Here is a 15957-nt window from a genome sequence, read left to right on the forward strand (position 1 = left end):
GTCACAGCTCAGAATCAAACAACCATTTGCTCTCTCTACTACTGCTTCTAGTGTGCCAAGTACTGCTGGAGAAATTGTATTACTACCAATTCATGCTGCCATAACAGATCTGCCATTCACAAACTGACCTTGACCCTTAGCACTACTTGGCAGTCCTTTCCCTCTTGCCTGGTTGACTTCCTTTTCCACTGCTCAGGTGCTATTCCCAACCTCAAGTCATTACTCTTTCAAAGTTTCCTACCATGCTTCCTCAATCAACAGATGACCTAAGTGTCTACTTTAGGAAAAACTAGAATTCACCTTCTTTTCTTTCCACTTCTAATGGTCATCTATAGCTTCACCCTCCCTACATCTGTCCTAGAGATAATTAATATGTCGATTTTCTTCCATTCCATACTGTTGTTTTGGGGTTTGGGTTGATTTGTTTGTTTGCTTGCTTTAAGCTCTTAAAGTCTGTGTATGCTATTACAAGGAATTCTTCTTGGAAGTCATATTCCAAGTTGAAGAAAGGGCATCAGAATGTTAGGAAATTAAAGGCGCTGATTGGCTGTAGAAAAGAGCACATCAGAATAGCAAGTGTTCTACATTCAGTCATTCCCAACCAAGGACAGAAAGGAAGGTGAGTTGGGATGCTGTCTGTGCATTAAATGTTTTAAAATTCTAACATAATTCTGCCAACCAAATGTTACAACATGTAATTTAAAGAGGTCATGCTTTAGTGATCAATGCCATCTTTGTCCTCTATTTGTAATACCTCCCACATCTAACAATCTAAAAAGCTACTACTAATAATTGGTCCACTTTGTTCCTTCTTCTAACAGGATTTTGCTCAGACTCATTCAACCCAAACTTTTCATGGGCACTCCTAGGGCAACCAATGTGAATTACATTATGCTGCACCTGATACGGCTATTCTAATTTGGTGTCATATTACACTAGCTATCATACAAAACTTACAAGTGACACATACATGTTTTAGAAAAAATATCTGTAGAGACTGCCTAAAGAGAGGTTTTGGTATAGAAAATACTTTATATACCCTTACAGTGTATATAGTTTGGGGAGTTCCCTCCTTCCAAAAAAGAATACAAAATGAGATACAGCGTCTTTGGAAGAGGCCTATGAAAATGAAGGACTCTGAAGCTTAAGTTTCATTAGCATAATATAAATCATCTTTTTTGTATCTGACCTCTTAGGACATAAAACAATCCCTAAATCCAAACCATCCAAACATTCACTAACATGTAAATACCTGACATGAGCCAGAAGCTTCACATAACTAGATCTCATTCTCACAATAAACCTTGTAGTTTACTAACCTCATTTTTATAAGAGTGGAAACTGAGACAGAGAATATAGTGACTCGCTCACAGTCAGAGCACTGCTTACAGCGAAGCTGAGGTTCAAACCAAAATCTGACAAGCTACATCTTGTATCATTGCTACTGCATTTTCACTGCCTTTAAGGTTTCCCAAAAGACAGAAAGTCTAAGTTACTTTGGAGAATGCTCCTAGGACATCCCCGAAAAGCCTTACTTGAAATTAACAAGACAGTTCACACTTGAGAATGTCATTGGAAATATGGTCCTAAAACTGTGCTTAAAGAGCATAAAAGGGGTTCCCTGAGTGGTCCAGTGGTTAGGACTCCATGTTTCACTACATGGGCCCAAATTGAATCCCTGGTTAGGGTACTAAGATCCCACAAGCCATACGGCAAGGCCACACACACACACACACACACACACACACACACACGAACATAAAGAAACAAAACAAATGTATAACTCTTAAGAGTTATCCTCTGATCAAATGTGAATAGAAGAAAATGGAAGATCTTAGGGGCTAAGAAAAATGTGGTTCCAGTAGGGCGAAGAAAAGTGGAAGCAAATTCAGAATCTGAAGGGAAGTCTAGAATTACAGGCTCTCAGGAAGGAATTTGGCCATGGGGTGATCTTTCACACGAGCTTTTACAAACTATATCCTCTTGTTACATGTCTAGTGTAATTCTACCTTACCATTGTGATATATCACATTTTAAAGATAAAAAAGTAATGACAATTGGCTCATGTATTACATTGCTCAATATTATACCCATACCTTGCATTTGCCAGTTTGGCCTCTATTGTTTTAGGTGTATGCTAGAGATATCCTCTCCTCCTCTGAAGACTCCCGAAGGCAGATGCTTTGTCTTTATCTTTTCCTCACTCACAGAATCCAGTCAGTACTGTGCCCTACAAATAGCAGGCACTCTATTCCCTGGAGGTCAATTGCCATGGAAGATGGTGTTGATGAGTTTTTTTTGACAAGCCATCATTCTCTAACACAGTAGGAATTCCATAATATAGATGTTTTATGATACTATCCTATTCAATCAAAGACTTCAGAATAAAACTTTTGGCATTGGCTAAAGCTAAGGCAAGAACTGATCAGATATCATTAGTAGTATTTTCAGTCAACAAGCTGTCACTGATGTTGAAGTTACTTAAAAGACCTGTTTAATCTGTGGTCTTGGCACCATTGTGACCTCAACCTGTAGCTAAAATCAGTCCAGTGCAATAGGAGTTTCAAGAACAGCAGCACAAAAAGAATGACTTAACTAAATGGAACAAGAAGGCACATATTTTCAAGAAGACCTTTTTTATTCTTAGAGTAGAAGTTTTCCTTCAAGATGACAAGTGCTTCAAACTCTGCAGAATCTTACTTATCTTCCAAAACAAGGTAAGTCTATGATGGAAGATGCTGAGTGGTAACTACCCAGGAGAGAGAAGAGGGTCTCTATTATTAGTCCAGGATAAAGAAAAATATAGTGTCTTTTCCCACAGAAGTTCTAAATTAGATGACAACTACTTGAAGGAGTTAAATGAGGACTTAAAACTGAGGAAGCAGGAACTGCTAGAGATACTAAAACCTCTAGAAGACAAGAACAACCTGTTGTTCCAGAAGTTGATGTCTAACTTGGAGGAAAAACAAAGAAGGTATATGTTCCCTTTTCAGGATTTCCTAGAAGGGGAAAGGCAGGAGAACTGGATTTAGCAATGATTATTTACATTTTTAAAAAGGTTTAGTAGCTATAGTAGATTAACAAGAAAGTAACCACAAAATCAGAATGGCAAGGAATCCTTTTTTCTTTTAGTAGAATTAAATATGATTCAGCTCATCTCACAGCGCTACAGTTACGTTTCTTCCCAAGGAAAAGATAAGAGCCTTCAGTATCCTCCATGTATCAGGGTCACACAGACAGCTGCCCATTCATGTTTGTGGAATCATCTTAGGAGGCATGACTGCTCTTCAAATGTCAAGCTGTGGAATGGCAATCATTTCTGAGCATCAAACTCCTCTGGATTAGGGTCTGACCTTACTCTTAATAAATGTACTATGCAATTGAGGTCTTAACTCTTTGCTAAGGCACTCACTGTTCTTGGAATTTACCAACTTTCTTTTTCCTTCCTAGTCCTAGAGAATCTCACCTTAATGTGCCTACCTTAGCAAAAGCACCTCATGGAGCTTAGACTTTTGGAGAGCAAAAGTCAGGCAGAAAGCTGTGAGAACAAAAGCCAGGCAGAAAATTGTGGTCAATCAACAGCTGCTTACAACCCAGAAACTCAGCCGTCTCAGGGGAAGGAAACACAAAGGCTTGCTTCTCCACTTATAATTAGAGAGGGGAAAGTACCAAGAGGGAAAAGTACAAAGAATATAAGCACAAGTTAATTAATGCTTTTGAAGAATATCCTCTCTTACAGTCATAGACTTGGTATTTATTCAGATTTTGTCAAAAACTCTTTGATGGTTTGATTCTCTAGAGGCTACCATAAGGATATAAGTGGGTTCCCCAGTTAACTCCAATGTTTTTATATAGAGAAGCAAAGCAGGGGAGAGGACAGGGAATGATTCTGAGATTTATTTATTTAGGTTTTTTTTTCCACTTTATTTATTTATTTTTTTTTATTAGTTGGAGGCTAATTACTTCATGATTCTGAGATTTATCCTTAAGACAACAAGTTTCTCAACCTCCTTCTTCACAGAGGTGAAAAATGCCCCCTTTCTACTCCAAGCATCATACAGCAAAACCTTCATCTAAAGGGGTGGAGAGGAGTTTCACTAGCTGTTGGAGACCTAACTTTTGAGCATTTTAGGGCACAGAATTCACTCCAGGGCACATACCGAAGGTAAATGTCAATTAGGAATGAAACTGGAGATCTTTTATGTCCAGAAAGACTTCCACACTCCTATGATTTCAGCCCCCACCTCCCTCTCATGGTAGAATAGTTTCTGACTGGTCATGGAATATTAGTATTTCTCTTTAGGAAGTATTATGTTTATGCTATCTCTTTCTTCTTTCTAGTCTACAGATCATGAGGGAGATCATGGCAGGGAAGGAGAATGATGACTCCTCAGTCGTCGAGCTCGTTAAGGAAGCAGAAGAGATGAAGCAGAATCTGGTAAGAGGTTGGTGGGCACTCTAGGGAATGGCCTTCTGAACAGGGCTCTCAGTTCCACAGCTTCAGAGTGCTCATCTATAGCACTGGTGTTCCAACCCTCATAGGTCCTTGATCTAGGAAGTCGTGGTTGAACTGAAGGGAGTCAGATGAAACATTGGGAAGAATAAGGACTAGTTAGTAAAAATTCTATTTCTTTGACTTTTAGAAAAGCTTTCCATCTCAAGATTAATGAGTAGAAGCACATTAACCCCTCATATTTCATAAGAAATAGAACATACCAAAGTAAAAGGGAAGAGTGTGAGAGATTCTTTTAGATTTTTAAAAATCAACAAGGAAGGATCTTAAAAATGAGAAATTAGGGGTCTGAGTCCTAGAGAAGCTGTCATATGATCAGGAAATGTGAAGTAGTGAAAGAGTGAGGAACTCATTACTATATTATTATACCACAATTACCATAATTAAAGTTATTATTCCAAATTGTTATTATTTTTTTATCATCATCATCAATCTCATCTCTCATGTTCCTGGGCTTGAGGCGAGGCTCATTTATTGCCTTCCTCTGTGGTTTATTATGCCGCTGCCCCCGGTTCACCCTATTAGTAATTTCTTCTAACTTTAATAAGACAAACAAATTTCTGTTTGTTTGGATTTTCCCCTCCCACAGGAAAGGAAAAACAAGAAGCTTCGGAAGGAAATGGAGATGCTGTGGAACAAGGTATGTGTATGTGCCTCTAAGAATCTCTTGGAAAAAGAGAAACTTCCCTTTTTTCTGGTCCACATCCTCACTTTTTCTGTCTCTGTTTCCACACGTGCCTTATTCCAATTCATTCTTTAATCTTTATTTTTAAAACTATTATGTCATGTCACTCTTCTTATGAAAATCCTCTATAGTTATTCCTTATTATGGCATAAGCTGCCTCTTGCCACCTTTCCAGTCTCCTCTCAGAGAAGTTCCCCTCTCCCACACTGGCCTCCACATGGCAAGACCTTTCCTTGCTCAAAACTTCTGCCTTTGCTTTATCCCTGGGCTGTAATGCTGTTTTCTTACAGCTGGTTCATTCTCATCCTCCAGGTCTCTGCTTAAATGTCACCACCTCAGGGAAGCCCTCCTTATTTACTCCACTGAAAAAAGGGCATCACCCCACCCCTTACTTTCTATTGTACAATTTTGTTCATGTCTTCCATAGCACTTTTTTATAAGTCCATTATTATTTTTTTGTATTATTATTTGCTTGTCTCCCTGCCCTGCTCTGAAACATGCTTCTCCACTATCTTGATTGCTTTGTTCATCTTGGAATCCCTAGCATTGTAGCACAATGCTTGGTACATAGTAGATGATCAATATATGGAAGTTGAATGAATAAATACCCAGTTTTGTTTCTTTTGCTACTTTGATCCTTTACTTTAACTTTTTCAGGAATGCTGGCTATTGTTAGTCTCTTGTCAATACTCAGTTTTAATTCCACTACAACTTTGCAACAATCAAGGCACAGTTTAATATAAAAATGTTATGGCCTTTTGATGGGAAACCAAGCAGGGGTAGAAATTCCTTCATGTACTTAGCCTTTGGGATTCAAGAGCTTTTTTCACATATGAGACTGGAATAGCAGATTGTCTCGTGCTATACACAGGTGTGACTGTGATCTCTGACAACGTTTCCCATCTCACTTTTCCACAAATAACTGGAATACTATCAAGCCCTGTATCTTGTGCTGAGATCTGCTCTTAGTTCTTAGTGGGAGCTATACATCAGTTCTGTGAATTATGAGAAATTTTAGTTCCTGAGTTCTTGAATCCTAGTGACAAGAAATATGCCGGCACCCTTCCTCTGTCAAAATCCAGTTTCTCCAGAGCTCCCGAAAGACTTTGTATAAGGGATGTCCATACACCCAAGCTTTGACTGACTTTCCCTACTGATATGTTTAGACAATGAGAAATGGGGAGACAAGATCATGTGCCTAATGGTTAAGAATACAGACTTAAGGAGTCCAAGAGATTTGTTTCGAGTTCCAGCTCTGTACTTCCCTACTTGAGTGACCCTAAACAAATGACTTAACCTCTCCTAGTCTTGGTTTTCTTATCTATAAAGTAGAAATAAAAACAGCCATGCTAGGATTAAATGAGAATGTTTGTAATGCAGTAGCATAAATAAGTAAAGGAATAATTAGCTTACTATAATGATTGGCATATGATAAAGTTCAGTTAATGGTTTTCATTATTATAAAGTACACTCAAGAGACCAGATAGAAAGGCTCACTTCATTCTGAACCTCCTTTGGTAGTACACTTTTCATGTCAGACCCTGAGAGGTTGCTAAGTGGCAGTAAGAAGCCAGTTTTGCTGGCTTTCCAGTTGACCCATATTGGCTTTCCACTTCCCTCATAAAGTCCCACTAATTTAAATGTTTGCCAAAATGCCCCTCTACAGACATTCAACACAGAATAATTCAGTGATGAAGAAAGAGTACTGCAGACAAAGAACAAATCAGACTTACAGGATGGAAAGGCAAGTGGACAGCATAGTACTTAGAATTTCAGAGTTGTTGATGCCACACAGATGGAAATAGCCTGTTGACAATCCTGGCTAATTTAGGTAGATAGACAGGTAGGAGCTGGGCCTTAAGGGTATATTGGATTTACTGTTGGCTGAGACAGTATATTTCTTTCCTGGGACCTCCTATTCCTTTAGCTCTCTTCTTTCTTCCCAGGCTCCCCAAACCCCCTCATCATCTAGGAAGACCAAGAATGAACTGGAGACACTGTATGCAGAGAAAGTGAAGGAAATAAGGAAGGTAGTATGATCTTTCTGGAAGTAGTGACTTTTAGAACTGAGAGATTAGAAATCTTTAATGTAGCAATAGTCTGTCTAAACTATGGTGTGCTCCTGAACAGATACAAAATTTTATGGGAGAATTGCTTCTCTTGGGATGCTACATTTGAGGCAGAGTGACATTGCAAGTTTCTTGTAAATTATGATAGCTAGGGCAAAGTAGGAAAAGCTGTGCCAATAATGACAAATTTGAAATAGCTATGACATGTCAAAACACTTATTAATTTGCTTTTGAATGTATATTTAGAGATATCATGCTTCTTGCGACCATTCATTGATAGAAAATGATCCTATTCACTTAGCTTTCAGCTTTTGGAGAGTAGGTTGTACAGGTGGGGCCAATTAAGAGGACTAATGCAGTCGAAACCAATATATTAGTGAATCTATGACACCATAATTTTGCTATAAAGTCTTTGCAGTATACTGAGAGAACTGATTTCTGATCTCAATTTACTTTGTCACCAGAGGCTCTTTCTCCCACCAGGAAAAGAAACAGAGGAAAATGGAATGGGTCAGGTATCAGGAACAAGCCAACATCATTCAGGTACAAAGTCTTCCAAGGCTGGACATAGGGTACAGTTCCGTCTATGCAATATAGAAACTTTTAGTTACTTGATGTTAAACCTGATCCCCTCATCTGGATTACCAACTGTCATGCTAAAAGAAATGTTTTGTGGGAAGATGGTTGGAGAGATCAACCTCCAGCTCCACCTTGGGTATAGCACTTCTCCCCTATGATCTTGATTTTGTTCTATTTGAAATGAGAAAAGAATCACAAATACTTTCTCCCCACTTTTACAGACTGAGCGTGATAGGATCATTTTAAGACTTATGAGTAAAAAGGATTCGGGTAGTAGTGGATTTAGAGAACAATGCTATATGAGTAGTCTTAAAAAATGTTCTCTTGTAGAATGACTTTAATGGCAAAGTGATTGAGCTGAGAATCGAAGCCTTGAAGAACTACCAGAAGGCCAATGATCTGAAGTTATCACTGTACATACAGCAGAATTTTGAGCCAAAGCAAGCATTTTTGAATCTTCCCAGATCCCAAGGTAAGTACAATATCATAGGTACATAATTACAGGTTTTGTTTTCCACTGGAGAGTCCATTGCTTATAAAGTGATAGCACAATGCCTGGCACACAGTAAGTTAGTCAGCAGTGTTTTAATAAAGTCATCACTTTATTATTATCATCATCATTATTATTACACTGAAGCTTTTATATCAACATAAAGATTCTTCTGGAGGAAATAAAATTTTTCTTTGTAAAGACCAAGTCATACATTGTGTACTTAGCATATATGGAAGATACATAATTGACACCTGATAAAATATCAGTTTTCTCCTCACCACCTCTCCTTTCCTAGGAATTAGAGTAGTTTAATCTCACAAATCTTATTGGAATAGACTCTGCTACTTCAGAATGGAAGACCAAAGAGACATCAGACAATGGTTGTGAGTTTCACCACTCCAGATATTCCTCTCGGAGTTTTAGTATTTCCCCACCCCAAAGGATTTATGACATTGTTAGAGGAAATCATATAGCTTACCATAAGAAAATGAAGAAATGGGACTTCCCAGAAAACCCACGGGTTTAGACTTCGCTGTCCTGTTGCAGGCTGTGCAGATTCAATCCCTGGTGGGGAAGCCAAGGATTTGGGCCACAAGGGTTTTGGTCCTTGTGACCCAAATCCCAAAACATAAAACAGAAGCAGTATTGTAACAAATTCAATAAAGACTTTAAAAATGGTCCACATTTTAAAAACATCTTTCAAAAAAATGAAGGAGTGGTCTCTGAGAGGCAGGAAGAAAGAGCGCTTAAATTTTCATGGATCTATGAATCTGTGCAATTTTTAAAAAAAGAGACATGCAATGAAAAAATCATGGCTAAGGGATGCCAATGTTTTAACAGTATAAATGTGTATGTCTCTAATTTCTTCTCAATCTTATTCCCTAAGGACTTGAATAGGTTATAAAATCATTTATAGCACAAAGATTAAATAAATGGCTAAATCAAGGCAAAGTAAAAATAAGTTGAAGCAGGTAAAGACATGAAAATGTGTAATGAAAGTACCGCACAGTTGAGACCGCACAGGTCTCAAACTTGATTCTGAATTTCCCAGAATAGGAAACATGGATTTATGGTGTCCACAAAATAAAAATAAACCAACCCTTCAGAAAAAATATAGCTTTTACTTTTACTGAAATGAGAGAAACTTCTCCTCCAATCCTCATCATGGAGAGAGGACACTCTGGTCATGTTAGCTGATGTCCTCAACAATATTTCTAAGATAAATTCAGAATCTCAATGTCTAAGACTGGTTCTTATCTACTCCTTGGCTCTGTGTGATAAGAGATTATTGATTTGAACTTTTTTGTAAGTGATGGATCAGCTCATGAGCATTTGGTCCATGTCCATAGCACTCTGTTGAGCTGAACTGATTCATATTTAAAAATTAGAAAATCTAGAAGACTGGAGGAATCTACCTGTCCTTCAGCCCATGTCCCATCCATATTTTTCTTTTAACTTTTGTTTTGATAAGAATTGGAAAGCAGAGAGCTTGAGGTTTTCCTCTCCAATAAGAATCTGGAATACAACCAGAAGCAATATAAAGTCATTAAAATGTGAATTAAAAAGATAGAGGAGGGGAGGGTGACGAGGGCGAGAGATCCATGTCTTATTTCATTTAAAATTAGCTGAAAGTCATCTCAAGGGATCCATAGAATAAGAAGTCAAAAATCCTTTCATTCTGGATTCAAAGCAAGTCAATAGTCAATAAATAGTGCAGGGTTTCATTCAACATGATCACCTCAGATTTTTTTCCCCCTTGCTTTCAGAACCCTGAGTCTTTGAACTCTGAACTAGAACAGCCCAGAGATCAACATCTCCTTTTCTCTTCTCTCCTCTTAAGCTTCTGGAGTACTAAGCGATAGGGCATTAACTGTTCAATTACCACAGGTGCATGTAGCCCCAGGTATGTGTTAGCCATTTCTTGTGTGTTACTGATTTATGGATTGCACATGCATTGGATACTGATTGCAGGCCAGTTTTATTTTCTAAAACACACACATACAAAAGCTTTGAGTTTGTTTGAGACCAAGTGGATCTGAAATCTAAGTCCTAAATTTTGGTTATGTTGATCTATTTATAGCCTAGTGTTTAATTATTGAAAAGAAAACAAAAGAAATACTAGTTTTCTTCATTGAGGGATTTTTAAAGTACTTATATTAAGATACAATTACCAATCCGGAGAAGGAAATGGCAACCCACTCCAGTATTCTTACCGGGAAAGCCCATGGTCAAAGGATCCTGGCGGACTAGAGCCCATGGGGTTGCGAGAGTCAGACACGACTTAGGAACTCAGCCACCACCAGCAGCATGATTACCAGCAGTGACGTGATAGGGAGGTGGTTTGGGGGGGTGCGCAGTGTTTCCCAACTTCTGGGTCACTTGAATTATTTTTTATTGTTTATTCAGTATTTTTCTGTTTACCTTGACTTCAACCTCTTAAATACCTTCCCTGAAAATAAAATTGTATTGCTGTCTTACTTGAAAAAAAGCCTACAGTTTTCTATGATAAAAAGTAAACATCCTAAGTATACAGAAAATAAAATTTTAGTATTCTAGCAAGATGCTGAAGCCTAAGGCCTCTTTTATCTTTATTAGGAAGTGAGATTAGCAAGATGTAAACAGTTTTAAAGAAAACCACCAAATTGAAACTTTTCTCCTTGATGCCATGAGGGTATCAACTTTGAAAGAACTGAAAAGGGGGTAGTTATCTCACTATGATTTACAATGTTTAATGCTGTGTTCCAGCATCTCCTAAATTTAGGAGATGCCTACATTTTAGGACGCCTCATAAAATCACCTGACCATCAGATTTTGGGAAATAGTCATTTAATGGGTAAAAGCACTGGATTTGAATTCAGATATATGACTTACAGGCCTTACTCTGAGGCTAACCAGTGAGATGACCTGGACCAGTCATTTTGTTTCAGTGTTTTTATCTAAAACAACCATAACACAGTATAAAGTAAGTTGAAAACATATAGTTTTGTGTAATCCTCACAATGACTCTGACGTAGGCATTATAGAACAAGAAGCCGGTTCAGAGAAGCCAGGTTTCTGACTCCATATCCAAAGCTCACCTCTTAAAATATTCTGTAATTGACAGTGTTCCAGTATATGATTTCTGATGAGTCTTCCAGCTCTCAAGTCTATGATTTGGAACCAGGCCAATCACCTGTTTGATGTATAATCCTCCCAGTAAAGAATCATACCCACAACATTACTTTTTTCAGTAACAACAGAAATGCTAGTTCCAAGAGGTTGACAGATTTGTAATTCTACATTTACCCCAGTAGGTGGCACCAATCACGTCCAGGTCCCTAGCCTTGGTATACATACAGTGGTAATTCAGGAAACTTTAGGGAGCCATTGGTCTTCTATGGCCCTTTGGACAAAATATACTACCCCTATATATCAAATGAAAACATTTAAAAATCTGTTAGTGTTTCCCACCATGCTTCACGACACTGGGTGTATTACTGGCAGCCTTGATTATACCATATTAAATTCAGTATTCTGCTGCAACATCCATAACTATCATTCTACTCCGTAAACTACAGGGTACTCCATTCCAAAAACGGCCACTCTCCACTTCCTCCACAATCGCTAATTCTGTTTTTCTTTTCTACCACAGATAAATCAGGCAATTAGGACAAGGAATTAAAAAATCAGGCAATTGTACAAGGTGGTGATTTTCTTGAAGTTGAAGTACTTAAAAGTGTTCCTGGATAATGTTCCTTTTCCTCTAGTTTCAAAAGAATTGAATTTCACAAACCTGTGTTAAAGAATGGATGGAATGTAATTTTGGACACACCTTTCCAGCAAATCAGGGTACAGGCCCTTCTGTTACAGGCATTTCCAAGCAGAGGGAGGGTTTTATTTTCCCCCACTGCTCCCGGCCAAGAATTCCTCCTCCCACATCAATTGTCCTGTGTGCTGGTTGGCTGCGTCACAGTGGTGTGATCTACTTGGTTGGCAAAATACAATCCTCTGTTAATATTGACTTTGTTACACTTCAAGCAACCCCTCTTTGCAAATTCCCTTGAGGCCCAGGTTGCAGCATTAGCATTGTCAGTCTCCTCTGCTTAGCATACTGCATCTCCTAGTCTTACAGAAGAGAAAAGCATTTTATAGCCCGGGTGAAGTTTTTCCTTTTGGTCACACTAGAGACGAGTCACATTGGAAGGGATTTACTTCCAGACCAGTTGTCAAAAGACAATTTGACCTAGAGTATATGGCAGGCCTGCCCTGTTTCTGTAGAGCCAAGAGAGTATTTCTTGGCCTTTGGCAGTCACCTATCTTAAGAGAGCTCAGGCATATAGCCATCTTTAAATTCAGCTGAGTTTCCCATCACACCTGCTGGTGTTCAAAAAAGAGGTTTATCTTCCGTCATAATAGAACTGGCGATAAAACCCTTGATTCTGACACCCTTGCTTTTCTCTCCTCCCGTACCCCGCCCCCTAGCTCCCTCCCCAACTCTTTGCATTTCCTTGAGCTCTTCTAAGAAGCTGAAGTTTGCATGTGAATATTTTGCTCCACTTATAAATTCAGATGAAAGCCCAGTGTGGTGAGAAATGAATACTCTTGAGAATTTATTTATTCTATAACTCCCTCTGTTCCGAAAGCAAGTCATCCTCCCCAGCTTTAGCCTTTACTTCACTTTAACATTACACTTCCTGATGGCCGAAATACACTCCCGCAGGTGCTGCTGAAAGGAAAATAGTAGTGTTAAGCTAAAATTCTAAAAGGCAGGGGTGGAAACCCACAGCTAGCTCAAACCTGGGTCCTTGATAAATAGCATTGCTCTCAAATACAGGTTTTTTAAAGCTTTGCTGCAACTTGACCTTTTTCAATGTCAGCGTTAGGTTCATGGTATTAGTAGGTCATGAAGTTAATTTCTAAACTAGGTCATTCTTTCACTTCTTATAAAACTCCATAGAAGTCCAGGGGAGAACAGAAGTCATCTTTCCTAAACATAAATTTTGAAGGTTGAAAAAAACTGTAAGCTGTACCTTTATTATTATTTCTTCAATGAGTGACAATAGATTGTAAACTTTTTTTTGCATCACACACTCAGGAGAACAACAGGTTGTCTAGAATAGGGTTGTCATATTTAGCTAATAGAAAGAAGATGCCCAGTTAAGTGTAAACTGCAGATAAACAATACCTTTTAATTTAAATATGTTCCGAGTGTTGCATGGGACATATTTATACTAAAAATTTATTGGTGTTTATTGAAATTCACATTTAACTGCGTATCCCGTATTTTAGTCTGGCAACCCTCACCTAGGACAGACTCACCAGAGCCTGTTGAGCACCCTACAATGGCCGGCTTTCCCCCTTTTCATTGTCTCCTGTGTCCCTTCCTCTCTGTCTGCGCCTGTCTTTTTTTCTGCCTCCTCTTTCTCATCCCCACCCCCACCTTTATCTTTTGTTTGTTCTCTGCTGTCCACAGTTGGCCATTTTTGAGGAATATGTATCTGGGTTATCAGAGGGTACACAGATATGTACCCGAGTTATCGTCTCATTTCTTTATTTAAAGGGGGTTTGGAGGAGACGGATACATGTGTATGTAAGAGTGAGTCCCTTCACTGTTCACCTGAAATTACCGCAGCATTGTTAATCAACTATACCCCAATACAAAATAAAGAGTTTAAAAAAAAGTTGTATTGGAAGCACCATTTTTAGGTTCTCAAAATAAAATTGTTTTTATTTGATGTAATCCTCAAATGATTTTTTTCTCCCTGTGGGACATGAGCTTTCAAGAGAAAAAAATGATTTGCCATTTCTATTTTAAAAATATTGCTTGATGAAGTTATTTTCTAAAACAGCAATTAAAAAGTCTGTATCAATGCTAATACCAGAGTCAGTCCTACAATGATATGATACTGTGTTGAATGCTAACAGACTTGCAACTAAAAATAAAACTAGGGTTTTTTTTTACTCAAAGAAAGTCTCATTTTCCTAATTTTCCCCATCAGGTACCGTGGACACTACAACTATGAGAAGAGAAACTACCTGCAAAAATGAATCTAATGTGGTGAGAATTACTTTGGTTTCGAAGTCATTTTAAAGGCTTGAATTAGATAGTAGGTATAGAATTTTGAAATGCATTTGTTAATGTACATTTTAGTTTCATATTTGCAGGGAATTTGCAAAGTGAGTACCAGGAAACTTGGGGTTTTAGCTGTTTTTTTTTTTTTTCTTCTGTTTTTTCCTGTCTTAGAGAATTCTGGGATCAAAGACCTACACAGAACAGCAAAGAGCTAAAGGAAGTCAGTTTGATGATACAAGAGGGAGGCTCTTTTTTCTGAGGTCAAGGCCAGAGGAAGTGCTGAAGGATTAGGAGGCTTTCACTCCATTTGCTTTGGATAGATTTAAAGACTGGGCACAGCCATCTGTGTTAATTAAAGTCTTTCCAACCTTTGTTTCAGTGCTGTTTCCACTCTCTTTCTCCTCCGAAACGGGTGAAAATGCTAGTTAGGTGCTTGGCCTTACGCAGGTCAGAAATTTAGTCATTTAGAATAAACAGTCTCTGATTATTCTGACAGCTTTTGATTTTTGAAATGACTAGATTCAAACCACACTGTATGTTGTTAACAAGTCCATAAAAAAGCTGCTGCTCTCCACCTCTAAGGGCTTCCTCTGGTTCTTCAGGGGTAAAGAATCTGCATGCCAATGCTGAAGACACAGGTTTGATTCCTGCGTTGGCAAGATCCTCTGGAGAAGGAAGTAACAGCCCACTCCAGTATTCCTGCCTGAGAAATCCCATGGACAGAGGAGCCTGGTGCGCACAAAAGAATCGGACAAGATTTAGTGACTAAACAAGAACAACTCCACCTCTGAAGTGTTTAACTCTGGGCAGACCCTCCACTGACAAATGAGCAAAAGTAGTTACAAACTCAAGAAATAACATTCCATAGACTCCTCTCACTCTCTCACCCATTACATCCATCTGCCCTGCTGACACTGCTTCCTAGTTACCTAGTCCTTGAATACCTTCTACCTTCCTGGTACCACTGTTTTTGTTCAGGTTCCTTTTCCTGCTTGGATTACCAGAGCCTCTTAATTGGTTTCCTTGCTTGGTTTCCAACCCTTCTAATTAACCTTCCACAGCACCACCGAAACAATCTTTTCTAAAAGAGAAATGAGATCATGTCACTTTCCTACTGATTTCCCATTGACATTAGTGTAAAGTTGAAAACTCCCTCACAAACCACATAATGACCTACCTTCTACCTACATCCCCAGCCTTGTCTTCTACTGTAGCCCTCTGCCCCGATAGACGGACACTGAGCTATACAGAACAGGCTGCAGTTCTTCTGATGCTCCATGAGTTCTATTATCTCTATGCCTCTGCACAAAGTTCTTCCTCTGCCTGAAAGATTCTTCTCTTGTCTGCTTGACCATTGCCTACTTTCCTAAGGGCCAAGTTTGGTACCCTTGTTCTATCCTAGTAATTCTCAGTCCTAATTGTGTTTCAGAAGATCCTTGGGAGCTTTTAAAAACACCAATTTACCAAGCCCTTCTCCTGGTCATTTAAATTATGATCTCTGAGAGGGAGGGCAAAAAGCATCTGCATTTTCTAAAAGCTCCCGACGAAATTCTAAGGTGCAGTCAG

The 15957-nt window shown here is 38.7% G+C and overlaps 1 protein-coding gene across 1 annotated transcript; it reads left to right on the forward strand.

Moving 5' to 3' along the window:
* The first annotated feature begins 2667 nt into the window (after positions 1 to 2667).
* CCDC196 (coiled-coil domain containing 196) lies at positions 2668 to 14682 on the forward strand. The gene is given in 10 exon segments (XM_065940077.1): positions 2668 to 2717; positions 2822 to 2974; positions 4342 to 4438; positions 5103 to 5153; positions 6865 to 6942; positions 7145 to 7228; positions 7751 to 7810; positions 8177 to 8318; positions 14318 to 14376; positions 14563 to 14682. Coding segments are annotated over 10 exon segments (894 nt in total).
* Positions 14683 to 15957: the final 1275 nt, after the last annotated feature.

The sequence above is a fragment of the Muntiacus reevesi genome, chromosome 7, assembly GCF_963930625.1.
Source record: "Muntiacus reevesi chromosome 7, mMunRee1.1, whole genome shotgun sequence".
Lineage (NCBI taxonomy): Eukaryota > Metazoa > Chordata > Mammalia > Artiodactyla > Cervidae > Muntiacus > Muntiacus reevesi.